The sequence below is a fragment of the Mustelus asterias genome, chromosome 15 (assembly GCF_964213995.1).
Source record: "Mustelus asterias chromosome 15, sMusAst1.hap1.1, whole genome shotgun sequence".
In the NCBI taxonomy this organism is placed as follows: domain Eukaryota; kingdom Metazoa; phylum Chordata; class Chondrichthyes; order Carcharhiniformes; family Triakidae; genus Mustelus; species Mustelus asterias.
The window spans coordinates 77,131,064-77,158,889 of record NC_135815.1 but is presented as its reverse complement, the minus strand read 5'-3'; the positions used below and the strand labels follow the sequence as shown (position 1 = coordinate 77,158,889).

At 49.1% G+C, this 27,826-nt stretch overlaps 1 protein-coding gene and 1 non-coding gene across 2 annotated transcripts in view; both read right to left on the bottom strand.

Moving 5' to 3' along the window:
* LOC144504739 (ribosome-binding protein 1-like) overlaps positions 1–27,826 on the bottom strand; it is a 123,058-nt gene that overhangs the window by 10,713 nt on the left and 84,519 nt on the right. The window contains exons 13-23 of the mRNA XM_078230482.1: positions 24,483–24,575; positions 23,024–23,098; positions 19,555–19,644; positions 19,341–19,433; positions 13,830–13,901; positions 13,307–13,402; positions 9,239–9,322; positions 7,012–7,104; positions 6,608–6,682; positions 5,253–5,448; positions 3,126–3,200 (exon numbers count right to left, since the gene is read on the bottom strand). Coding sequence (XP_078086608.1) covers positions 3,126–3,200; positions 5,253–5,448; positions 6,608–6,682; positions 7,012–7,104; positions 9,239–9,322; positions 13,307–13,402; positions 13,830–13,901; positions 19,341–19,433; positions 19,555–19,644; positions 23,024–23,098; positions 24,483–24,575 — 1,042 coding nt within the window. The remainder of the gene's footprint in view (positions 1–3,125; positions 3,201–5,252; positions 5,449–6,607; positions 6,683–7,011; positions 7,105–9,238; positions 9,323–13,306; positions 13,403–13,829; positions 13,902–19,340; positions 19,434–19,554; positions 19,645–23,023; positions 23,099–24,482; positions 24,576–27,826) is intronic.
* LOC144504967 (U2 spliceosomal RNA) lies at positions 1,015–1,206 on the bottom strand. The gene has a single exon (XR_013499743.1). It is a non-coding gene; the product is annotated as a U2 spliceosomal RNA (small nuclear RNA).

Below are 27,826 nucleotides of genomic sequence, written 5' to 3'. Positions count from 1 at the left end.
AGCAAACTGTCTTCTGTTACTCCCAGCTTCCAATAGGTTCCCCCACATCTCAGTTTTGCCGAGTAATAATTTTGAGTGATTTTCGAGGGCCTTCCCTCAGTTTTCGGAGAATTCCTTGAATTTACCATCAGCAGTAAAGCCACTTCTGATGATTCTTCTTAACCCGGCCATGACAGGACAAATCTCCTGGAATCTTTAGAAGGTTGCAGGATGAGTCTCATTAACTTGAGACCATCTCCCCCTCGCATCTGGCCGTAATAGCTTGTCAACCCAAGCAGCTTTTCTCTTAGCTGCCCACATGCTGCCTGTCCGTGAGATTTGTTCATCTGTCGGGAAGTCTGTAATCTGATTTTAAAAATGGCTTCCTCTGTCCTCGTCCCAATGACGATGTGAGACACATTATCTTGGTAAAAACTGCTAATTAGCTTTCCTTGCCCTCAACCCCCTTTCAGCTTAGATGTACATGGGCAATTTATAGCACAGCTGTTTACACCTCTGCCTTTCAGCACTTTTCTGTGTCGTTGGGAGAGTCAGAGTGAACTTGTCGTAAACTGAGAGACGACTGCCATTGTCTTCAAGTGTGAATATCTTGCACCTTCCTCTCAGTAAAACAATCAAAGCCTTCATTTAATTTCTAACCATCAAACCACCCAGGCTTAAGATCCAGACGGCCGAACAGATCACATGATCCCCTTCATTCACCCTAAATTTCAAACTACAGTCCCAAGTCTTGCAACCCTCATTATTGAAGCAGTATTCAAAAACAACCTACATTTTATAGTGCCTTTCACATATAAATAAAAACTATCCAAAGTGCTTCACAGGGATAGAACCGAAAAACAGATACTGAGATGAAGGACGGAGATTAAAATCCAGGTAATAATAGCCGGTTTTCTTTTGTATTTTTATTCCAATTCAATCAAATCAAGTCCAATTCAGAGTCTCAACAAGTTGAGACATTCCCGGTCCAAGCTGACAAGACAGGGCTCTCACCTCCTGTCTTGGGCTTGATCTACATGATCCAAGCTGATTGGAGTTAGCATAGCTCCTCCTCCAAGGCTTGATCTCAATTGCATCTTAGCCAAAAGGCCGAGATGCCGCTTTTAAAAATTGCTTCAAATGAAGCTAAAATGTAACCTAATGACTTCAACCCAGCACAGCATGTCGATACTACACTTGATCTTAGCCAAAAGGCCGAGAAGCGAAGAAGTCTCACAACACCAGGTTAAAGTTCAACAGGTTTATTTGGAATCATAGAAACCCTAGTGCAGAAGGAGGCCATTCGGCCCATCGAGTCTGCACCGACCACAATCCCACCCAGACCCTACCCCCATATCCCTACATATTTTATCCACTAATCCCTCAAACCGATACATCTCAGAACTCTAAGGGGCAATTTTTAGCATGACCAATCAACCTAACCCGCACATCTTTGGACTGTGGGAGGAAACCGGAGCACCCGGAGGAAACCCACGCAGACACAAGGAGAATGTGCAAACTCCACACAGACAGTGACCCAAGCCGGGAATCGAACCCAGGTCCCTGGAGCTCTGAAGCAGCAGTGCCAATCACTGTGCTACCGTGCCGCCCTTTCACGAGCTTTCAGAGCGCTGCTGCTTCATCAGGTGAGTCACGGTTTTAAGGACAGGCAAAATATAATTTAGGAATGGAATCCCAGAGTATAGGGCCGAAGGAGTTAAAGGTGTGGCCATCAATGGTGGGGCAAAGGCAGGACTTGCATAAATGATCAGAGAAATTATAGAGTAGGAAAAGGTTACAGCAGCATGGAGAGGCGAGGAACCATGGAAGGATTTGAAAACAAAGCTGAGGTTATGAACAGGTTAATATCCATTAAACAGCGGATGAAGGAATCGTTACAAATGAATTTGTTACTGATATCTAAACACAATTAAACCCCGAGTGCTCTTTAATTGTGGAGCTAATTTATAGAAACTCTTGATGTCAGATTTTAAAAGCCTGCGCCAATACTACTCCCAGGAGAAATCCACCATGGACCAGTTCCCAATGTAAACCATACCATTAGAAAATGCTACAAGCACAGTTTTCAGTTCTAATTTTAATACAGGATATAAATTTACACCAAGTCACCCCATGAGAGGAATAATTTTGACACGTGGGAAGTGTGTAATAGACATTCACTAATGCGATACCAGGAAAAGAATAGTAACGGTCACAAAACATGGACAAAGGGGGAAATTTAAATTCGAGACGGTTTTGAGAAGATAAACAGTAACAGGTAAACCTGTAGCAAGGGGCTCATCAGCTGAAGAAGAATGGGGGAGTCTGAAGAACTTTTTGTACAGTTATGAAAACATAGACAACCACAATTGGCTACTGGGACATACAGCATAGCCCTGAGCTGTTGCAGGGGTTGTCCCAGTACAATGACACTGATTTCTTTGGGCTCTGCCAATGTCCTGGTTAGAAATCGGGGTGAATGCTGCAGGAATTTTGTGGACCACCTCTTCAACAAGAATCAATACCAAAGAAAACTCTTCCCCTCATCCTTCTAAGGACAAGATGCCCATCCAGTGCTATCCTGTCTATCACCTAGTTTTGAAATAATGGGGAAGTCACGAGTTATGCACTCTGCTAAGATAGGATAGAAGTGCAAACAAGGACAGATGGCCCAATGATTAATGTATGTCAGTAATGTGGTCTGACGGGTAACTTGTTCACGAGCTTTCATTTGTCAGCTCCATGGAAAGACATGTAGGGATTTTCCAGCCACTCACGCCAGCGGGATTTTCTGGTCCCACTGCAGTGAGCGGAGATTTGGCCGAGCGCCAAACTCTGTCCTTGCTTGTAGCTGCGGCGTGGCATGAATGGCCGGTAAGATGGCACTTGTAGGGGGGAATTTTCCCATCCCGCTCGCCATGGGAATTGCAGCGGACGGGACACGGAGCATGCAATGGTCCAGTGACCTCGGGTGGGAATTTCCAGCCTTGGGGTGGGCGTGGCTGGAAAATCCTGCCCATCGTCTTTTTATATATTCAGGTTTGTTGATGAAAAATGATAAATGTCATGGTTTTTCTGACTTAAACTGTAAAACATCAGCTGATGCTGTCAATAGTCACTATACTTAAAACAAATTACTAACAGACTTGCCAAGTGTAAGGCTTTGATCTTGCCAAGATCAATGTTCAATATCGTTTGTGAAATAGGAGTAATTGTGAAACCTTAAGTATGAGAAACACAAATCTAAATGAAAAAGAATACCTGTGTAGACTTCCTCACAGATAGCTCAGAGGATAACTCACTTCCTGTTATGGTGAACCACACAAGGTCCTGTGGTTGGTTATTAATCTGTTCTGAATGAGCTCAAATCACTGAGTCAGCATCTGTTCTGGGCAAGGTAGACAGGATGGGAAGGGAGTCAAAGTCAGCTGAAAAGAAACTGACCTCTGCCAAGGAACATTGGCATCAGGACAGATCAATGGACTTGAGGTATAGATTGTGGCAGAGTCCACATTGTTCCAGAGTGTCCAATGATTTCATCAGCTTGTGGTCGGGGGTCCTCTCATGACTGAGGAGTTCAATGCAAGATTGGCGTGGATGAACACAGTTGTCGTTGCTGGTACTTGGAGGAACCAGGGTTCGATTCCTGGGTGGGTCACTGTCTGTGTGGAGTTTGCACGTTCTCCCCATGTCTGCGTGGGTTTCATCTAGGTGCTCCGGTTTCCTCCCACAGTCCAAAGATGTGCGGGTTAGGTTGATTGGCCATGTCCTTGGCATCAAGGGGATTTGCAGGGTAAATGCATGGGGTTACGGGGATCGGGCCTGGGTGGGATTGTTGTCGGTGCAGGCTTGATGGGTTGACTGGCCTCCTTCTGCACTGTAGGGATTCTATGATTCTGCAGTTGGTATGGCCAGGTGACATCACCCCATTGTAACTGTGGATGATGTTTCACAATCGTAGAGTGGTACAGCACAGAAAGAAAGCCATTTGGCCCATCATATCAATACTGGTAGAGGTTTGCAATTAATCTCACTTCTCTTGATCTTCCCCATAGCCCAATAAATGTTTCACATCAAGTATTTATCCAATTCTCTTTTGAAATTGGTTATCAAATCTGCTTCCCCCACTCTTGCAGTCAGCGCATTCTGGATCACAATAAATCACTTCAAAAAAAATGTACACATGTCACGACTTCTGTCTTTTTTGCCAATCAGCCTTAACCTGTGTCCTCTGATTATCTACCCTTCTGAGACTGGAAGCAGCTATCCTTCTTTATTCTGTCACAACCACTGATGATTTTGATAAATCTTTTAACATGCTCTGTTTTAAGAAGACCAACCTCCAGCCTCTCCATGAAACTGAAGTCCCTCAGCCCTCGCAAATGAACTATTTTAGCAAATCTTTTCTGCAGCCTCACTAAGGCCTTCACATCCTTCCTCAAGTGTGACAATAAAGGGCCGAATTCAGTGAGGAAAACAACCTCAACTCTTCAGCTCACACAGCGCGAGAACAGACTAAACTCAATTAGCAAACAGCAAGGGCTAGAATTTATTTTTCAACTTATCCCTTTGTGGGGTGTGTGTGTTGCTGGCTAGGCCATCATTTGTTACCCATTCCTCATTGCCCTTGAGAAGGTGGTGGTGAGCCGCCTTCTTGAACCACTGCAGTCCATGTGGTGTTAGGAAGGAAGGATCCATAGTCCTATTGAGTTCTGACGAAGGGTCATCCTGGTTTGAAATGTTGGCTCTATTCTCTCTCCGCAGATGCTGTCAGATCTGCTGAGATTTTCCAGCATTTTTTGTTTTTGTTTCAGATTCCAGCATCCATGGTAGTTTACTTTTATTCATAGTCCAGTTCGATTCCCGGCTTGGGTCACTGTCTGTGCGGAGTGTGCACATCCTCTCCGTGTCTTCTTGGGTTTTTTCCAGTGTTCCGGGTTTCCTCCCACAGTCTGAATGATGTCCTGGTTAGGTGCATTGGCCATGCAAAATTCTCCCTCAGTGTACCCAAACAGGTGCCAGAGTGTGGCGACAAGGGGATTTTCACAGTAACTTCATTGCAGTGTTAATGTAAGCCTTCTTGTGACACTAATGAATAAACTTAAAACTTAGTCCTATGTTGGGGCCTTCAAGAAACGAGGGGTCAGATGATATGAAAATGCATGAAGTGAGACTAAATAAAAAGAAAGTAACATTATACCATGATGACCTGAAACTTAAGAGGGGTTAAAGTCATGAGATGGTCTATCATTCAGGTAATAAGTTCAGCGTACAGCACAGCTGGCACCGCAAGGTGACTGCTTTTCCAGGGACAATAAGGTATTGAGAGTACACATATAGAGCAGAAACTACAAGATGCATCAAGACTACCTTTAGTTGAACAATATCCTCTCCATCAAAGGTGACACTGTCCCCAGCTGCTCTCAACTTCTCCAGCTCTTCCTGCAAGTTCAATGCCGAACTCTGGGCCTAATGTAGAGAAGTGCACAGGCTCAGTTAGAAACCACTGATATAAGATCTGCAGCAAACAAGTAAAAGCAACATCTTTTGAAGCATGTTGCATAATACATGGTACAGAAAATCATCCGTCCTACATCGGGGGACAGTACAGTTCAGCAACGTATTACTACTGGGTTGACCCACACCTCTGCTCAGAATTAGTTGCTCTCTTGATAGTGCAGCAGTTAGACGATTAGACTTGCCCTGAGTGTCCCTAGGCTATAAGGGAGCTACTGACTCATGCTTGAGAGAGATTGATACACAAGTACTTTACTGAATTTGGCTATACTGACTAAGCTTTGGGTCACATTCTATATTTGTTCTTGGGATGTGGGCATCAATGGCTAAGTTGGCATTTATTATCCATCCTTAATTGCCCTTGAGGAATGAATCACTGCAGTCCATGTGATGTAGGTGCTCACACATTGCTGTTAGGAAGGAATTCCAAGACTCTGACCCAGTGACTGTGAAGGAACAGTGATATAGTTCCAAGTCAGGATGGGTAAGTCACTTGGAAGGGAGTTTGCAGGTGGTGGTGTTCCCAAGTGTCTGACGCTCTTGCCCTTCCTGGCAGCAGAGGCCACGGGTTTGGAAGGCTATCAAAAGAATCTTGGCAAGTTGTTGCAGTGCATGCCAGTGAATGTTTAAGGTCGTGGATGAGGTGCCAATCAAACGGGCTGCTTTTTCCTGGATGGCATTAAGCTTATTGTTGGAGCTACACTCATCTAAGCAAGTGGGGAACATTCCATCACACTCCTGACTTGTACCTTGTAGGTGGGTGGGTTTAGCTCAGTTGGCTGGACACTACTTAGTGATGCAGAATGATACCACTGGTGCAGGTTCTATTCCTGTACTGGCTGAGTTTATTCATGAAGCTTAAGAGGGGTTAAACAGCTTCTTAACCTTACCCATCACCTGAGATGCGGTGATCCTTAGGTTAAATAACCATCAGTCAACCCCCCCACCCAGTTGCCCCCACACCTGCTGCCCACACCCTCACCGCCCCATCCACACCCCAGCAACAGAGATGTCTCGCCCAGGTAGGCTGCTGACAACAGGAGATCATTTACTGCGGAGAAATAAACTAGTGTAAAATAGCCAGAATTTTGTTTCATAAAAAATTCTCCACCTTTTCAAATTCTTCAGCCAGCTTCTGTCTCTGTGTCATCTCATTGAGCACAGTTTCTTCCAACTGGGTTTTAAGCTAAACAAAAAATACATAAAGAGTGCAGAATTATTTACCACAGAAGTCATAGGTGCCGAATCATAGGCAGTCAACTGAGAGATGCGAAGTTGGAGGAGGAATAACTGGTTGAGGTTTAGATGATGAAAATGGTTATTTCCAGGAGGGGAGATGCAAACAAACATTAGACACGTGGACACAAATTAAAACTCTGGCTGTGCATGGAGAGCGACCACAGATTATGGGGTACAGATAACAGAGGGAGGTTAAAGAGGCATACGGTGTTAGTGATCAACTTTAGAGATCAGTGCGCTCTTTGCAGCCACGCACAAGTGCCTCACTACCCTAACCTTGGCAGGCTCTTGCTCAACTTGATCAGTCAGTGACTCAATCAACTCTCCATCACGCATACGGGTCTCCATTTCACACAGACGCTGTCTCACCTAGAACAGGGAGATTAAAACTCACTTATAATATACAAAGGTACACCCCTTTGAATAAAGACCAGCCCTCCCTCCCTCCTGCCCATGACAAAACACACCACTGAATAAGTTAAGCTTTCTTTCAAACACAAGCAACAGCAACAAAAAACAAACAAGGGCTGTTTTTAAGAAAAGACCGGTGAGCCCGACCAATGCACGGTGAGTTCAATCCCAGCCTCTGGCTATATTCCCTCTGCTCTCCAGAAAGACATCTTTACAAAGGGAAGGATTCCAACTTGCACCCATTAAGGTGATGGAGTCTTTTTGCTCTGGCCCCAAGGAGCTGCCAGCCCGAAAATTCAGCTTTGGACACAAGTCGAGAGCTACAGATGCCAAACAGGCATCATCAGTGAACCCACAAATGAGTTGAATGTCCCCTCCACTGTCTCTTGAACCCACTCATTATTTTATTGAATAACTGCGGGTTGAGGGGAGGCAAGCTGGGGGCGGGGGTGGTTGAGGCTGGCCCAGGCATATTCAAGGGCCAGCGATCGGGCCATAGGTGGAGGGGGGGGAGGGGTCGAATGCAGGGCAGGGTTGCGGGGCTGGCCAGCAATTGAGAGGCCAGCAGTGCGGGGCCACTGAGCATGCACTGATCTTCGCTCTGACAGATCGGCGCATGCGCCGTGACCCGCTCAGTGCTATGTTGCCGGCCTCTCCAGCGGGAATAGGCCCCACCCACAGGTTTTCAGTGGGATTCACGCTAGTGCACCCTGCGATGCACAGATTGTGGGAGATTCATTTTGAAACTTCCACTGAAAGAAACCAACGGGAATTACTCCAGTTTTTATGTGAATTCGGCACTTAGAACATTTTTGGGGGAATCGCCCCCAAAATCTAAGGGAAGGCAGTTCTAAGGGAGTGCTGCACTGTCAGAGAAAAGGTTCAATTAAGGCCTCATGTGTCCTCTCAGATAAAGATCCATGGAACTCCCTCTAAGTGTAAGGGAGTTCTTCTATTCCTCGGCCAACAATACCAAGGACAGATTATCAAGATCACAGTGTTGTTTGGAGGAGCATACAATCCACACCACTCCAGTTCTGGCTTCTCTCTCGCTCACTGCTGGAACTGCATAACTGATCAACACCCATTACTTCTGCACTCCATCGAATGACTGAAGGCATTTTCTTTCATAAGAACATAAGAACTAGGAGCAGGAGTAGATATCCGCATTCAATTCGATCATGACTGATCTCATCTTGGCCTCAACTTCCCTTTCCTGCCCACTCTCCATAACCCTTCAACCCATTACTAATTAAAAATCACTCGGGGGGAGTGAATTCCACAAAATTCACAACCCTTTGAGAGAAGTAGTTTCTCCTCTGTTTTAAATCTGTTGCTCCTTATCCTAAAACTATGACCTCTCGTTCTAGATTGCCCCACAAGAGGAAACATTCTCTCCATGTCTACTTTGTCAATACCTTTTATCATTTTGTATACCTTGATTAGATTTCTTCTAAACCTAGAGAATATAGGCTTAAACTGCCCAACCTCTCTTCACAAGACAAAATCCTCATTTCTAGAATCACAGAGTCACAGAAACCCTACAGTGCAGAAGGAGGCCATTCGGCCCATCGAGTCTGCACCGACCACAATCCCACCCAGGCCCTACCCCCACATATTTTTACCCGCTAATCCCTCTAACCTACGCATCTCAGGACTCTAAGGGGCAATTTTTTTTTTTAACCTGGCCAATCAACCTAACCCGCACATCTTTGGACTGTGGGAGGAAACCGGAGCACCCGGAGGAAACCCACGCAGACACGAGGAGAATGTGCAAACTCCACACAGACAGTGACCCGAGCCGGGAATCGAACCCAGGTCCCTGGAGCTGTGAAGCAGCAGTGCTAACCACTGTGCTACCGTGCCGTCCATCAATCTAGTGAACCCCCTCGGAACTCTCCAATTGAACTACATCTCTACTACCAGGCTTAAGTAAGTCAGCTCAAGTTAAAATCTGAAGTCAGAACCATTTTATTTTGATTAAAGCAGCATTTAGCTGGGTAGCTGAGTTTTTAAGTGCAGGTTGTAAGATTGAGGATCTAAATAGGTGGAAGAGCACAGAGACGGATGTTCGGAAATGAGTGGTCCTCACCTGTGAGAGCTCCTCACTGTGTTTCTGTACCTCTTTATTGGCTGTTTCAAGCTGACTTTGTGATTCTGTTAGGAGCTCGCTCAGCTGCAAGGGAAGGAGAAAGCTCGAGTCACTTTCTTCAATTCATCACAATGAAATATCATGGGTCAGCTCCAGGCTCCATTCAGCACCAGAGTTACAGCAGACATTCAGTGCTGACCTGATGCCTTTTTATTAACCACCACACCACTCCTATTGCTGGAGTGTGGGGCTTGGCAGAGCGGGTGCTGCCATCCTCACTGAGAGACAGCAAACAGCCAGCAATGCACCACACAGTACACCAGACACAACGCCTTGCCAGAACGATTACCACATAGAGTTTAATATTGAAAACATTATTTCAAAATGGTCTCCTCACAAATTTGTAAATCTTTATAAATTCACTCTATAAATTTAACTTCAGCAACAATGAGGCAATTTTGTAGAAGCATAGAAAATAGGAGTCACCCGTTCGGCCCATCCAGCCTGATTCCACCATTCAACAGAATCATGGCTGATCCTCTATCTCAATGCCAAACTCCCCACATTCTCCCATACCCCTTGACAGCTTTAGATTACTTTCTCTTTGCAACACTTCAAGGCCAAATATTTGTAAAAGACAGAGGGTAAATTAGATTTGGGACACGTGGTATTATTTCCCCAAGACTTGTTCTCACACCTGAACACCCCTATTCACATCTTACAGTTCACTTATGCAACAGTGCAGATTGGTTGGCGATGTTTTGACATAACAACAGTTGTACATCTTTGGAATCAGGCCAGCTGATTGTTAGCACACTCGTGTAGCAGCTGGCCCTGCAACACATGGGATTCACCCGAGTGCAGCTAACCCCAGGCTGGTGCAAAGTCACTCCTTAAAGTGGTCGGTCGGGCATCCTGAAATTTTCTAACAGTATGGGGTGGTTAGGTGTTAGCTCTGACTCAATGGGGAGCACTCTCAGCTCTCAGTCGGGAAGGTTGTGAATTCAAACCCCACTCCAGAGACGTGGGACTGAATTTTCCATTGGGCGTCAGGACCTAATGAGGCTCCCGACAGCGCCCGACCTCCGACCTCCTGAAGGTGCACGACCTCCGAACCCTGACGGGACCCAACCCCCGGCCCCGACGGGGCCTGACCCCCAACACTGACGGGGCCCGACCCTGACCGGGCCCGAGGCCTGACCACACGTGATCATCCTGAAGACCACCAATTAATGGGCAACCTTGACCAATTAGAGACGCTGGAACTCCATCCTGCCCAACCTGCCTATCAGAATGCCTGAGGCTGCAGGGAGTGGGCAGTCTCACCTGGAGAGACTGGCACTGCGGATGTAAGTTGGGAACCGTGAGAACACCTCGAGGTGAAGATGCGCTCTGAAGACTTCTAAATTTCTTGAACGCCAAGTATGGCCATAGGTGTCAGAGCAGTCCAATAGCAGGTAGCAGAATTGGCGGCCCATTTCCTTGGAGTGGGTAGTCCACTTTCTTCCCCGCCCACTCCAGGAAAACCCCAGAAACTTAAATGTGTCAGGTAGCCATCGCGACGCAGATCCCCTCTATTTTACTGGCCTCGTGCTTCCAAACCCATCCCTCCAGGGGTGGGAAAATTAAGCATCTAATCACAAAATCTAGTTGACAGTCCAGTGCAGTAGAGGGGGTGCTGCACTGCAAGAGGTCCTGTTTTTTGGATGAGATGTTAAAGCAAAGCCTCATCTGTCCTCTCAGGTGTACACTGAAGATCCCGTGGGACTATTGTGAAGGGAAGCAAGGGAGCTCGCCCCGGTGTCCTGACCAATATATTCATCCCTCAGCTAACATCAGGAAAATCGGTTAGCCGATGTGATTGTTTACACACACCCCCCCCCCATACACATACACACACCCATACACATACACACACACACACCCATACACACAAACCACCGCCGCCGCCCCCCCCCCCCCCCCCCCCCCCCACAGCGGCAGCACACCCTGGACCTGTTGACTGCACACCACACTGTACACGGGCCAGTGACCAGATAGCATTTCTGTCCAAATCCACCCACAGCGGCAAGAATTCTAGAAAACTCTCCCTCAGATGGCTGTGGTGCCAAGATCACTTGTAATGTTTGGGACCAATGTCAATCATTTTTGTCGGGTTAAGGATCCCAGGGGATATGAAACAAAGGAGGGTACATGGACTTCACATCCAGACCATGAGTGTTCAAATTGGATGGGAGAGCAGACTTGAGGGACTGAATGGCCTCCTCCTGCTCCTGTATTCATAGGTTTCTAAAATGTTGCAAACTCCACAGTTGACTAAATCAGTGAGTGGCTGAATGACAAATGCTAATTCCTCCCATCCGCGCTCGGACAGCTGATGGCTACACAACAACCCTGGCTAGAAACCCGCACACACAGGGCAGTCTGGTCAGGCAAAGGTCAGGCTCGGTTTTGTCTCTTCTGGGCTGGAACAGCCTGCCATTGTCCACCATTCAACTTGGTTATGAGGGGCAGGTATGTAGACAAGGTATTGACAGGTGACAAGGATCTGCAAATGTGTTCCCCAACAGGTCTTTCACCCCAGAGCAATAATCTCCCTGCCAACTATCTTCTGTCGGAGTGGTAACACACTTTCACACTGGCTCCCTTCACCCCACTGACTGTCATGAGGGGCAACGGGCCGGGGAATAAATAACTTAGCATCTTTAAGGTAAAGCGTTTCAAAGTTCTTTACAGTAATATAATCAGACAAAAAACTGATACTGAATCAAAGATGATGACGCCAGGACAGATGATCAATGGCTTGGTCTAAGAGGTTGATCTTAAGCCGCAACTCAAAGAAGGAGCAAAGCCAAGAGGTTTACGGAAGGAATGTCAGAGTTTAGGATCTCAACAGGAGCAGGTATGGCTGCCATTGTTGGGCGATGAAGCTTGGGTTTGAAGTATATTTTCCATTTACTAGATTTAAAATTAAAACTATCGGAAGGTTCCTTCAGGAAAACACTCGGGCCATTTACTTGAACATGCATTAACACAAAAAACAAACGGTGGTAATTCACCTCATTCCAGCAGCATCTGTGAAGAACACAAAACAAAGTGTGACGTTTTAGGTGTATAAATTGATGCCTATAGATGATGATTGATCTGCTGTGTGTTTCCAGTAGCTCCCATTTTAGTTTAAGAATTGCAGTAATTTAGCCTTTTTTTCCCTTCCTGAAGATTATTGAAGCTGCGAGCTGTTGTAAAAACCCATGTTTTACTCAGATTAGGACACTGGATACAAGTGACTGTTGTCGATCAGGTGCAATCTGACAGTCCCCAGAGTACATCCCGCAGGAACAGGCTACACAAGACCCCTTGAGACTTCCCTGCTATTCAGTGCCATCCTGGCTGGTCCACTTCAACCCCACTTTCTCATCCACTCTCATTGGGCGGCATGGTGGCACACTGGTTAGCACTGCTGCCTCACAGCGCCAGGGACCCGGGTTCAAGTCCTGGCTTGGGTCACGGTATGCGCAGAGTCTGCACGTTCTCCCCACGTCTGCGTGGGTTTCCTCTGGGTGCTCCGGTTTCCTTCCACAGTCCGAAAGACATGCTGGTTAGGTGCATTGGCCATGTTAAATTCTCCCTCAGTGTCCCCAAACAGGCACCAGAGTGTGGCGACTAGGGGGTGTTCACAGTAACTTCATTGCAGTATTAATGTAAGCCTACATGTGACACTAATAAATAAATTTAACCTTAAATATCCCTTAATTACGGGATCAAAAATCTGTTCGTCTCAGACCTGAACATACTCAACAATGGAGCATCCACAGCCCTCTGCAGTAAATAATCCCAAAGACTCACAACACTAAGTGAAGAAGTTTCTCCCCATCTAAGTCCTAAATGATTTTATTAAGAAGATTGGCTGAGGGCCCCGAAGTACAAGCTGAGAGTCCCCAGAGTATGATTGGGAAACGTCAGACCAATGGTTACCCTTATGAGTTACATCTATCGAATCTGTATGTAAACATGTTCACAAGTTCACTAGAACGAGAGGAAAATACAGACGTCAGTCACCACACTCACCTCTTTTACTTCTACTGAGTATTTCTGACACTGTGTGTGTGCAGTTTCTAATTGGTGTTGTAGCTGTGCCTCCAATTCAGCAACCAGCTCCTTCATCTGCGGAGAAAACAAGAGATTTCAAACTATTTCAGGATTATTCAAAGAAGTTTCTTACCCACCTCTCCAATCCCAGTTGACGGACAGTGGTCATGTGGCCATCCACAAAGGATGGGGTCAAGCCTGGTCATTAGGCCCCACAATTCAATGGGCCCATGAGTACAGCATCTGAAGCCAACCCTTGCCACTGGGCCTGTTGTTGGGCGAGGGGTCAAGGCCCTCAAGGTTAGAGGGGTCGTCGGTTGGGTAGATACAGACACGGACATTGGCTGACTTCTGTTTGGTGAGGGCATCAAAGGATATGGAGCCGAGGTGGGTGGATGAGAGCTAAGGTACGGATCAGCCATGATCCAACTGAGGCTGAGCTAGGCCAAGGGGCTGAATGACCTCCTGCCACTCCCCTGGAGTGCGTGGAAGATAAATATACCTGTTCTGTGTTTTGGGATTCTAGCTTCATTGTCTCCAGCGTGTTCTCTAACGTTTTTACTTGTGTTTGTGCCTGTAAAAAACAGAAAGGCCAATCAGCTGCCAACATGTAGCAACAGTAAGAAGTCTCACATCACCAGGTTGAAGTCCAACAGGTTTATTTGGTATCACGAGCTTTCGGAGCACTGCTCCTTCATCAGGTGAGTACCATGTAGCAAATCCAGTTCTCAAAAAGGCTGCAACCTCGTATATTCCCCGCCAATTATAGCAGGTACACTTGTGCAAACACATTCACCCACCTAGGACCAGTATAATAATGTAACGTTGTGACACTGCTCTGTTACTTACCGTAGATTGCCACTGAAGAAGTCAAACACGGCAGCATACAATTAACTTTATTTAAACCAACTGCAGCCCTCCACCATTTTCGCAGATTAGAGCGGTTTAATTACACAAAGAGTAGAGATGCTAATTGTTTACATATAAAACAGGAAATGCTAGATGACCTTTATCAAAGGCCATTGACCCCAGGATGGCAGTGGTTAGCACTGCTGCCCCACAGCGCCAGGGACCCGGGTTCAATTCCAGCCTCGGGTGACTGTCTGTGTGGAGTTTGCACGTCCTCCCCATGTCTGCGTGGGTTTCCTCTGGGTGCTCCGGTTTCTTCCCACGGGTCCAAAGGTGCAGGTTAGATGGATTGGCCATGATAAATTGCCCCTTAGTGTCAGGGACATTAGTGGGTTAAATATGTGGGGTTACAGGGATAAGGTCTGGGTGGGATTGTTGTCAGTGCAGACTCGATGAGCATCCCTAGTATTTTCACAGTATCATAGAAGGAGGCCATTCGGCCCATTGAGCCTGTACTGACAACAATCCCACCCAGGCCCTATCCCCATAACTCCACGTATTTGCCCTGCTAATTCCCCCCAACACTAATGGTCAATTTAGCATGGCCAATCCACCTAACCCGCCCCATCTTTGTAGCGCGAGAGGAAACCGGAGCACCCGGAGGAAATACACGCACACACCGTTGGGAGTTGTTATTCAGGCAGACGTGGCAGCCAAGTAGTGCACAGCAGGATCCCACAGCCGAGACAAATGATCAGTTAAGTGGTTTAGGGGGACTCTGGCTGTGGGTTACCCTTTATGATGTTCCTACGGTTGCATAGCCCAGAGACAATCACTGTCTGGCATCTAAGAGATGACTATCTGGGTGATGAAATGTCTTTGCTGATCAGTACTGAAGTTGCTGAGGGAGTAGATATGGGGTGTTGAGAATGGATTCTTGTGAAGCACCGAGTGTAGATCTGTAAAGTGGAGGAATATTCTGACGGGTCTAATAAACAGCTTTCTGGTATTCCAGACACTCTCGGAACACTCTGGGTCACAATGGGTTACTCCACTCCAGCACACGGTCAGGATGAGGAAATGTACATCTTGCGTTCCAACTCTCCTAGTCTGACTTCCAGCCATGCTTCGAGTGTCCCTGAACCTCATCTCCCCTGTCCAACAGGTTTTTCAAGACCAGCCGTTCCCAACCTTTTACGTGCCACGCCACACCTCTGTGCTGTAAAACTGTTTGAGGCACACCTCCCATTTTCTTTGATCTGCCCTCTAGCAGGAGACTTGTTGTGGAGATTTTCAGCCGGGTTCAGCGTCAGAGAGAATGGGAAATGCGGGTTTTACCAGTTTTACTGTGGATGTTGTTCCCGTCCCCCCACCCCACCCCCCCATCACTGAATACATGTTTCTCCCCTCTTCCCCAGATCACCAGCGTGATCTATCCCCCACCATGGCCGTAGATCACCAGCATCGGGGACCTTCCAATGGGTCCCTGTTCATGCACCCCCCCCAGCACTGCAGCAGTGTCAAAGGGCAGAGCCAGGTGGGCACTGCCAGTCATGTCGTTGACCAACCAGGGTCTTCAATGCCCTCTGACGCCCTCCCCCACCCCACCCCCGGCATGGCCATCACGCTGAGTCTCTGTTTGTGGAAGCCAGGAGTGATTCGCACCAGGTTCTCTCTGTGCGCGAGGTTCAGAAAATCCTGGGAACAGGGAGAATCTGGCTTGAAATCGACAAGGTAGATTTAAATGAATATTTAAGTGAAAATTTAAACATACTAAGCTGGTTCCCACGCTCGCTGGGAGGGAACTTGCATGTTGAGCTGTATTCCAGCAAAAAAGAACCGACCATTTATGTGGTGGGTGGGTATGGTGGTGGGGGGGGGGTTTGAAAAATGTAATGTGGGAGAGAGGGGGGGAGGGGGATGAGGAGAGGGGGGGCGGGGCGGGGAGAGAGGGGGGGATACGGAGAGAGGGGGATACGGAGAGTGGGGAGACGGAGAGAGGGGGTGGAGACGGAGAGAGGGGGGTGGAGACGGAGAGAGGGGGGGGCAGAGAGAGGGGGGGAACAGAGAGAGGGGGGGCGCAGAGAGAGGGGGGGCGCACAGAGAGGGGGGGCGCACAGAGAGGGGGGGAACAGAGAGAGGGGGGGAACAGAGAGAGGGGGGGAACAGAGAGAGGGGGGGAACAGAGAGAGGGGGGGAACAGAGAGAGGGGGGGAACAGAGAGAGGGGGGAACAGAGAGAGGGGGGGAACAGAGAGAGGGGGGGAACAGAGAGAGGGGGGGAACAGAGAGAGGGGGGGACAGAGAGAGGGGGGGAACAGAGAGAGGGGGGGAACAGAGAGAGGGGGGGAACAGAGAGAGGGGGGGAACAGAGAGAGGGGGGGAACAGAGAGAGGGGGGGAACAGAGAGAGGGGGGGAACAGAGAGAGGGGGGGAACAGAGAGAGGGGGGGAACAGAGAGAGGGGGGGAACAGAGAGAGGGGGGGAAAGAGAGAGGGGGGGACAGAGAGAGGGGGGGACAGAGAGAGGGGGGGACAGAGAGAGGGGGGGACAGAGAGAGGGGGGGACAGAGAGAGGGGGGGACAGAGAGAGGGGGGGGACAGAGAGAGGGGGGGGACAGAGAGAGGGGGGGGACAGAGAGAGGGGGGGACAGAGAGAGGGGGGGGACAGAGAGAGGGGGGGGACAGAGAGAGGGGAGGGACAGAGAGAGGGGGGGGACAGAGAGAGGGGGGGGGACAGAGAGAGGGGGGGGACAGAGAGAGGGGGGGGACAGAGAGAGGGGGGGGACAGAGAGAGGGGGGGGGGACAGAGAGAGGGGGGGGGGACAGAGAGAGGGGGGGACAGAGAGAGGGGGGGACAGAGAGAGGGGGGGACAGAGAGAGGGGGGGGCAGAGAGAGGGGGGGGACAGAGAGAGGGGGGGTACAGAGAGGGGGGGACAGAGAGGGGGGTACAGAGAGGGGGGGGACAGAGAGGGGGGGGACAGAGAGGGGGGGGACAGAGAGGGGGGGGACAGAGAGGGGGGGGACAGAGAGGGGGGGACAGAGAGGGGGGGGACAGAGAGGGGGGGGACAGAGAGGGGGGGGACAGAGAGGGGGGGGACAGAGAGGGGGGGGACAGAGAGGGGGGGGGACAGAGAGGGGGGGGACAGAGAGGGGGGGGTCAGAGATGGGGGGGGTCAGAGATGGGAGGGACGGGGGGGGGACAGAGAGGGGGGGGCAGAGAGGGGGGGGACAGAGAGGGGGGGGACAGAGAGGGGGGGGACAGAGAGGGGGGGGGACAGAGAGGGGGGGGACAGAGAGGGGGGGACAGAGAGGGGGGGACAGAGAGGGGGGGACAGAGAGGGGGGGGACAGAGGGGGGGGACAGAGAGGGGGGGGACAGAGGGGGGGGACAGAGAGGGGGGGGACAGAGAGGGGGGGGACAGAGAGGGGGGGGGGACAGAGAGGGGGGGGACAGAGAGGGGGGGACAGAGAGGGGGGGGACAGAGAGGGGGGGACAGAGAGGGGGGGACAGAGAGGGGGGGACAGAGAGGGGGGGACAGAGAGGGGGGGACAGAGAGGGGGGGGACAGAGAGGGGGGGGACAGAGAGGGGGGGGACAGAGAGGGGGGGGACAGAGAGGGGGGGGACAGAGAGGGGGGGGACAGAGAGGGGGGGGACAGAGGGGGGGGGGGACAGAGGGGGGGGGGGACAGAGGGGGGGGGGACAGAGAGGGGGGGGGGACAGAGAGGGGGGGGGACAGAGGGGGGGGGGACAGAGAGGGGGGGGGGACAGAGAGGGGGGGGGACAGAGGGGGGGGGACAGAGAGGGGGGGACAGAGAGGGGGGGACAGAGAGGGGGGGGACAGAGGGGGGGGACAGAGAGGGGGGGGACAGAGAGGGGGGGGACAGAGAGGGGGGGGACAGAGAGGGGGGGGACAGAGAGGGGGGGGACAGAGAGGGGGGGGACAGGGGGGGGGGACAGAGAGTGGGGGGTCAGAGAGGGGGGGGGACAGAGAGAGGGGGGACAGAGAGGGGGGGGACAGAGAGGGGGAGGGACAGAGAGGGGGAGGGACAGAGAGGGGGGGGGACAGAGAGGGGGGGGGACAGAGAGGGGGGGGGACAGAGAGGGGGGGGACACAGAGGGGGGGGGACAGAGAGGGGGGGGGACAGAGAGGGGGGGGGACAGAGAGGGGGGGGACAGAGAGGGGGGGACAGAGAGGGGGGACAGAGAGGGGGGGCAGAGAGGGGGGGACAGAGAGGGGGGGACAGAGAGGGGGGGACAGAGAGGGGGGGACAGAGAGGGGGGGACAGAGAGGGGGGGACAGAGAGGGGGGGACAGAGAGGGGGGGACAGAGAGGGGGGGACAGAGGGGGGGGGACAGAGGGGGGGGGACAGAGGGGGGGGACAGAGGGGGGGGACAGAGGGGGGGGACAGACGGGGGGGACAGAGGGGGGGGACAGAGGGGGGGGACAGAGGGGGGGGACAGAGGGGGGGGACAGAGGGGGGGGACAGAGTGGGGGACAGAGTGGGGGACAGAGTGGGGGACAGAGAGAGTGGGTACAGAGAGAGGGGGGTACAGAGAGAGGGGGGTACAGAGAGAGGGGGGTACAGAGAGAGGGGGGTACAGAGAGAGGGGGGTACAGAGAGAGGGGGGTACAGAGAGAGGGGGGTACAGAGAGAGGGGGGTACAGAGAGAGGGGGGTACAGAGAGAGGGGGGTACAGAGAGAGGGGGGTACAGAGAGAGGGGGACAGAGAGAGGGGGACAGAGAGAGGGGGGGACAGAGAGGGGGGGGGACAGAGAGAGGGGGGGACAGAGAGAGGGGGGGGACAGAGAGAGGGGGGGACAGAGAGAGGGGGGGACAGAGAGAGGGGGGGACAGAGAGAGGGGGGGACAGAGAGAGGGGGGGCAGAGAGAGGGGGGGACAGAGAGAGGGGGGGACAGAGAGAGGGGGGGACAGAGAGAGGGGGGGACAGAGAGAGGGGGGGACAGAGAGAGGGGGGGACAGAGAGAGGGGGGGACAGAGAGAGGGGGGGACAGAGAGGAAGCCATAAAACACGGAGATAGCGAACTGGCATGCAAGGTCCATGTCCCCTTCGACTATTTAATGAGAATAACTTTCCAAAACGCTTTAATTTCACACAAGCATAGATAGGAAAGTCACACACTTCGGAAACATGGCCTCACCTTCTGAACTTGTGTCTCAGACTCCGCTAACTTCCCTTTCCATACATGCTCCTCCTCTTCCACACTTTTCTGGAGGTCTCTTAGCATTCCCTCCTGTGAAATTGAGCAGGGAGAGAAAGCACACATTTGAAATATTCAGTTCCTGCACTGTGGCCAAGTCTGGAATCTGTTGCTGACGTGTGAACGGAGAAAAGGGGGGTTTGAATGCACTCACTGTCTCAGCGAGAACCGTTCTATACTGCTCACAATCTGCTTGTAAAGTGCTTTGGGCTTCTTCAGCTTCCTTTAACTTAAGTGCTTGGTCCTGAAAGAGTTTGAAGAGGAAGAAATGAACGACCATAAACATTTCTTTAGGCAACAGAAAATTTCTGAAAAAACTTGATCAGTAAACGATTCACATTGTGATTGGGCAGTGATCACGAATTCTCTGTAAGCACTGGGCAGCAGGGTAGCATAGTGATTAACACTGCTGTCTCACAGCGCCAGGGACCAGCTAGGGTCACTGTCTGTGCGGAGTCTGCACGTTCTTCCCGTGTCTGCGTGGGTTTCCTCCGGGGGCTCCGGATTCCTCCCACAGTCTAAAGATGTGCAGGTTAGGTGGATTGGCCGCGCTAAATTATCCTTTAGTGTCCAAAGATGTGTAGGTTTGATAGATAAGCCATGGCAAATGTGTGGGGTGGCAGGGATAGGTGGGGAGAGGGCCTGGGGAAGACACTCTGTCAGAGAGTTGGTGCAGACTCGGTGGGCTGAATGGCCACATCTGCACTGTAGGGATTCTCTGAAACTATAAGGACATACGAATTAGGAGCAGGAGTAGCTGCTCCAACATTCAATAAGATCGTGGCTGTTCCGATTGTGGCCTCAACACCACTATTCTGCCTATCCCCAATACCATTTAATTCCCTTGTTAGTCAAGAATCTATCTGCTACTGCCTTAAAAATATTCAACGACCCCAATCTCTGGGGAAGAGAGTTCTACAGATTCACAACTTTCAGAGAAAGAAATTCTCATCTCATTTTTCATAACTATTAATAGGTGTCAGCTGTCCTTGACCACATAATCCAGGCTGATGTTCCGGTGCAGTACTGAAGGAGTGCTGCACTTCAAGGAGGTACTGTCCTTTGGAGGAGACATTAAACCGAGGCCCCACCTTCCCCCTCTTTACTCCCACGGCAACATTTGATGATTGGCAGGGAATTTCCCCCACTCCCCAGTGTCCTTCTCAATATTTATCCCTCAACCCAACACACAAAACAATTTATCTGGTCATTTCTTTTGAGGAGGGGAGGTATCCTGTAAACTGCCTGTTACATTTCCTACACGACAACAGTGTGTACGCTTCAGAATGTACATTTGTTGTGAAGCTTTGGTCTGTTGTGAAAATACTCTGCAGAAATGCAAGTTACCTTCTGTTCGATAGGTAGACATTAGCAAAGGTTAATATATCATGTACAATGATTGTAACTCCTTTCCCTTTACAACCACAGGCCTCTTTAATGTAGGGCGGCACGGGTGGCGTAGTGATCAGCACTGCTGTCTCACAGCGCGAGGGACCCGGGTTCGATTCCCAGCTTGGGTCACTGTCTGTGCGGAGTTTGCATGTTGTCCGCGTGGGGTTTCCTCCCACAGTCCAAAGATATGCGGGTTAGGTGGATTGGCCATGCTAAATGGCAAGTGTTACGGGGATTAGCTGGGGTAAATGCATGGGGTTATGTGGATAGGGCCTGGGTGGGATTGTAGTTGGTGCAGACTCAATGGGCCGAATGGCCTCCTTCTGTACTATAGGATTCTATGATTGATTTAAATACTTGAATTATAGGTTATAAACTTTGTACTGAGCGACACATTTTGGAGTAAGATAAATTTTTGCTTTACATATGTAGTCAACTGAGAAATCATTTTAATTACACAAAGCAGACTATGTGAATCTGTACAACAATTCTATATAAGTCAGGTGTGATAAAGAGAAAAGCATATTTCCATTTTTCTCTATGCCTCCACATAGTCCTTGCTGGAGCTGGCTGTATCCTGCTTCACCTGTAGGAAGCCAAAGTTGGAACCGCCATTAAAAGAATCGCTGGTCTGCAGCAGACAGGTGCTGTGTCAGTGATGTTTTCACATTCGTGAGCCTCCTGCTCTTGCTCGCGTTTCATTCAGGACATTCAAATGGTCAACAGGTAGACTTTTGAAATAGATTTCCACAACTCTCACTCAAGTGAACAGAGAGTGATTGTAACATTGCACTGAACTCGTCTGGATGGAATTCCTCGTGTTTCAGAGAATCATAGCATCCCGACAGTGCAGAAGGAGGCCATTCAGCCCATCGAGTCTGCACCGACCACAATCCCACCCAGACCACATTCCTGTAACCCCTCATATTTACCCTGCTAATCTCTCTGACACTAGGATTAATTCAGCACGGCCAATCAATCTAACCCGCACATCTTTGGATTGTGGGAGGAAACCGGAGCACCCGGAAGAAACCTACGCAGACACGGGGAGAATGTGCAAACTCCACAGACAAGTGACCCGAGGCCAGAATTGAACCTGGGTCCCTGGCGCTGTGAGGCAGCAGTGCTAACCACTGTGTCACCGTGCCATCCTGTTCGAGGCAAACAGAGTAAGAAGTTTAACAACACCAGGTTAAAGTCCAACAGGTTTATTTGGTAGCAAAAGCCACACCTGCTTTTAGTTAAACTTCTTACTGTGTTTACCCCAGTCCAACGCCGGCATCTCCACATCATGACTACCATCGACGAGGCAAACAGTACAGGTGTTGGTAAGGCGAAGTTGAATGGAACACCCTTGGTTCTATTTTCTTCCTGTATACCGATAGAGATAAATAGAGAGAAGTGTGAGGAGGCTCGTGAGGAGGATAAAGGCCTGTGTGGATCTGCTTAGCTGAATGGCCTGTTTCTGTGCTGTATGGTATAATGTATTAACAATATACAACACTGCATTCTTTCCACCTGGGGATCCTACTTCAATCATCATGCAATAACTCTGGCTGGAAATGGCCCGCAGATCATTATCCAGCAATTCCATCGAGAAATCACCTGCTCCTGATCAATGTCCCCGGGGTGTGCAGATGCACAACAGTGCAGTGATCCGGAACGTATGTCGCACAGTACAGTAAAACAGGACACAGATTGCCAATTAATTGAAGGTGAAAGGATAATGCACGAGAGAGCAGATTATATGAGGTTCATTTCACTCTTCGGCAAGATGAACAGATTTTTAAGGTTGTTTATAATCCAAGCCCAGTTCAAAGCTTCTCCCTGCTCCTTTTGTACTTCGTCCAGTTTGAGAAAGGTTGAACTTTTGTCGTGGGAAAGCGGAAACGAACGGCCCAGATGTGGAATGCGTGAGCCGCGGGAGAACGGAGCACGAGCAAGCCTGGGGAAATCACCTGCCCCTGATCACTAAGTCACCATCCTAGCTGGAAAGTATCTGTAAACATCGGGTAAGGACGGGTTCAACCGTGATGTCTGGTGTGGTTGAATAGTCTGGTAATGCCAACTGCCCACGAAGAACAAGCACCTACGTGAAGGAGTGGCTTATTGCCTGTGTCCCTGTAACCGGAACGATAAGGACCTGAGAGGAGAATCTTACATAAAGGGCAGCCTGTGTATACCCTGATCTCCGCACCAAGCCATATGGCTCTTTCTGAGCCAGTACTCACTGAGGGATCTTTGCTCTGTTGGTTCAGGAATTCCAAGGCGTTCTGCTTGAACTCTTGCAGCCAATCACTATCGAGCTGAAACATAAGATTTGCTGATCATTACAATACTGGGTTACACTAAACTGCAGCTGCCTTACTTTGCAATCACACAATCAAACAACACAGGAGGGGCCCATTCAGTACATCCGGCCTATATCAGCTCTCTGAAAGGACTATCCCATCAGTCTCACGCCCTCCAATCTTTCCTCATTGGCTTGCAAACGTTTCCTTTACAATTATAAATTCAATTCTCTTTTTAAAGTTAGTCCTGAAACTGCTTCCATCGCTGCTGCAGGCTGTGCACCCCAGATCATAACTCAGGAAAATTTAATGTCTTGTCTTCATTTAAAAAAAATGTTTTTCCACTTTCACTGCATTCATTTAGCTGCGTGTGTGTTCCTAAACTAGAGGCATTTTAACTGTATGCCCTACTGTTTGTTACTTAAGTGAGAATACTACAATTGTGAAATCACCACCAAATACACTTACTTTTATATAATAAAATAAAGAGCTTAGCCAAAATTCATACTCTTCTTATTCACAACAGGGATCAATGAAGGATTGAATGTTTCCTTAATTCCTGGTAATTCTCATTCTACTTATCCTTGAGGCCCTCACTGTTAACGCATGACCCTCACTAGGATTTCAACTCAGGCACTGCTGCAGTGGCCTCTGGTTCAGCCCCTTTTCCATGACAGCTCTGACACCTCACCCACGGGGACACTCTTCCTACCGAGTTTAGGCAGTTCCGACAGCTGAGCCTGAGCTGGATGGTTGCTCATACACACATGTTCCAGCAGGGGTCGCTGGACAACAACCTGGTGTAGGGACCTGTTTCCCCCTCTTGAGCAGGCCTGATCAACCTGATTGGATCTGGAGCCCCTCATAACAAGGTGGTGTGAATCGAGCTCTTTCGAGCAAGGTGGTGTGAGGCCAGCTCACAGAAAGGCATAGACAAGATGGATAATCAGAGGCTTTTTCCCAGGGTGGACGTGCCAATTACAAGGGGAAACAGGTTCAAGGTGACAAGGGGGAAAGTTGGAGGGAGATGTGCGGGAGAAGTTTTTCATGCAGAGAGTGGAGGGTGCCGGGAATACACTGCCAGGAGAGGTGGTGGAAGCAGGCACATTAGCAACATTTAAGAGGCATCTGGATGGGTACTTGAATAGGGAGGTAACAGAGGGATAGGGGCAGAAGGTTTTTTAATAGTTTAGTTAGGGCACCATGGTTGGCACGGGCTTGGAGGGCTGAAGGGCCTGTTCCTGTGTGTACCTTTCTTTGTTCTTTAAATATACAGCAACATTGCTGACAATACAACTGATAGTCGCAAACTTCCTGTTAAAAAAAAAGTAGCATTTGCTCATCACGCTATCCAGCTCAAATTATAAATTTGCTCGGGAAGCAAGTGATCATTTCCTACCTGCTGTGAGGATACAGACACCTCCGGGAAGAGCCCCTGCAGCACCTCTTTGGTTTGTGTGTGGACCAATCTCAACTGGTACTCTGCCTCTTCCTAAAGAAAATACACAAATAGATTCATTTAATAGGCGAGGAGAAGGATCTCTGGCCTGGAAGAGAAAGGCAGGAGATGTGTGACCATTTTTGTATGAGCTGTAACCAAACCCAGTCCAAGCAATCTATTCCTAACATGACAGTGATCTCAGCAGGGAGAAGCCATTGAAGAGAAATTTAGATTGTTGGCAATGGATGGTCAGTAAATGATTCGCGATTATCATGAACCCATTCCTCCTTCTGTTCCATCAACTTGTCGAAGATTTTTGAACAGTGAGCACCCAACCCATTATTAAATCAGGATTACTGATTGAAAAGTTATCAAGCCTGTCTCTGCAATGGAGCTAAAAGCCAAACTTGCATTAATGGCTCTCTCTCTCTCGGTGATGGGAGTCCACATCCATTACAAAGAGAAGCATAATGATTTTGCAATAAGCTGAGGCCACCCAGCTCCACCTCACCACCACCTCTCTCAACAGCTGCACTGTTGCTAAATTATCAGATTGCTTATGTGAAATTCGATGCTGGACAGGATGAAATTTCCAATTAAATATTGGGAAGTCTGAAGGCATTGTTTTCAGTTTCCCCCCTCCAAATTCTGTTGCCTAGCTACCGACTACATCTCTCTCTGGCAACAGTCTGAAATTTGACCTCGAGATAAGCTTCTGACATCACTAAGGTCACCGACGTCCCCTGCATCAGTTTATTTGCTGCTCAAACCCTCATTCATGCCTTTCTTATCCCCAAGTTAGACGATTCCAATATTCTCCCATGCTGCTATCCCACATTCACTCTCTGAAAAAACTCTGCTGCCCACCTTAACTTGCACCAAGACCCGTTTCCATATCACCTCTGTGCTCATTGATTAGCTCCCAATCAAACAACATCTCGATCTTAAAATTCTCTTCCTGATTTTCAAATCCCTCTGTGGACTTGCCTCTCCCTAGCTTTGGAATCTCTTCCAGCCCCACAACCCCTCACAGATATTTGCACTCCTCAAATGCTAGTCCAATGCGCATCCCCAATTTTAATCGCTCAGGATTGATGGCTGTGCCTTCTTTTGCCTAGAGCCCAAGGTCTGGAATACCCCTCCTCCAAAGCCTCTACACCTCACTTTCATCCTTTAAGACACTCATCAAAACCTACTCCTTTGACCAAGCTTTGGTCATCTAACCTAATAGCTCCTTATGTGGTTCAGAGTCATACTTTGTTTTATAACACTCCTGTGAAGAGTCTTGGGATGTTTCATTATGTTAAAGACATTACATAAATAAAAGATGTTGTTGTAATTATCTGGTTAAGTTGCCGAGACAGAAGCAATGGTCACTTCCACTTGTATTGCACTTTAATAGAGAAAAACAACCCGAAGCTCTTCACAAATACATAACCAAAAATGGACGTTAAACTAAACTGGAGATATTAGGACAAATGAATAAACTATTTTTTTATTTCATTCATGGGGTGTGGGCTTCACAGGCAAGGCCAGCATTATTTCCCATCCTTCATTGTCCTAAGGATGGTGGGGATAAGCTTCCTCCTCAAACCGTTGTAGTCCATGTGGCGTAGGTATACCTACAGTGCTGTTAGGAAAGAAATTTGAGGATTTTGACCCAGCGACAATGAAAACATAAGCTCTATGTCTCCAGGGAAAGGTGGTGCGTGACTTGGAGCTGGTGATGTCCATGTGTCTGCTTCTCCTGCTCTTCTGGGTGATAAGGATTATGGGTTTGGAAAGTGCTGCTGCAGGATTTCAGTGAGTTGCTGCAGTGTACCTTGTAGAGGCTACAAATTGGTGTCACTGTGCATCAGTGGTGGAAGGGGTGAATGCACAGTGGTGGACAAGGTGCCAATCAAGGGGGTTGCTTTGTCCTGGATGTTGTTAGGCTTCTAGAGTGTTGGAGGGTTCCTCATCCAGGCTATCACACTCCTGACTTACGTCTTGTAAATGGTGGACAGGTATGCTTTGGGAGTCAGGAGCTGCACCAGACATACCTAAATTTTTTTAAACTTTTACTTTAAATGGCTGAAGACACTGGATACTGGAAAAGACAACATCCTAGCTGTAGCTGTAGCACTCATCATTCGTGGTCCAGAAATAGCCGTGCCCCTAACCAAATTGTTCCAATACAGCTACAATAACATGTTGTTGATTATATGGAGAATTACCCAGGCACGTCCTGTCCACAGGTATCAGGACAAATCCAATCTGGCCAATTACCACCCAAATCTACAAACAGTGACAGTCGCCGGAAATCTACCGCCTCGCCTGCCACGGAATCAGAGCAGGCGAGGGACGGACAACAGAAATGTCCGTTGACCTTGGGTGGGAATTTCTGGTCGCGCTCAGCGAGACCGTAAAATTCTGCCCATTGTCACTGAATTCCCAGTCTCTGACCTGCTCTTGTGGACACTATTTATATAGCTAGTCCAGTTAAGCTTCTGGTCAATGATAACTCCCAGGATGTTGATAGTAGGGGATATTCAGCAATGGTAATGCCATGAATGAAAATTGGGGAGATGGTTTGATTCTCTCTTGTTGGGGATGGTCATGATGTGGCATGAATGCTATTTGCCACTTAACAGTCCAAGCCTGAGTGTTGTCTAGATCTTGCTGCGTGCAGGCACAACTGCTTCAGTATCTGAGGAGTTTGTGAAGGTTACTGAGCACTGTGCATCCATCAGCAAACATCCCCACTTCTGACTTTATGATGGAGAGAAGGTCATTGATGAAGCAAATGAAGATGATTGGACCTCAGACACTTTCCTGGGGGAATCTGCAGTGATCTCCCAGAATAGAGACTGCAACAACAACCATCTTCCTTTGTGCTAGGTATGACTCTAACCTGCAGAGAGTTACCGCCCCCATTCCCATTGACTCCAGTTTTGCTAGGGCTCCTTGATGTCACACTCAGTTAAATACTACCTTGATGTTAGAGGCAATCACTCTTACTTCACCCACTGAGTTCAGCTCTTTTGTCCATATTTGGACCAAGGCTGTAATGTGATTGTGAATCAAGTGGTTCTGGCAGATCCCAAACTGAGCACTGATGAGCAGGTTACTGCTGTGTGCTGTTTGATAGCACTGTTGCTTGCACCTTCTATCACTTTGCTGATAATTGGCAGGATTAAATTGGCTCGGCTTCTTGTGGACCGGGCATAGCTGGGCAATTCTTCCCAATATCAGGTGGATGCCAATGTTGTAGTTGTACTGGGTAAGGGCACAGTTGGTCATAGGGCACAGGTCTTCAGTAC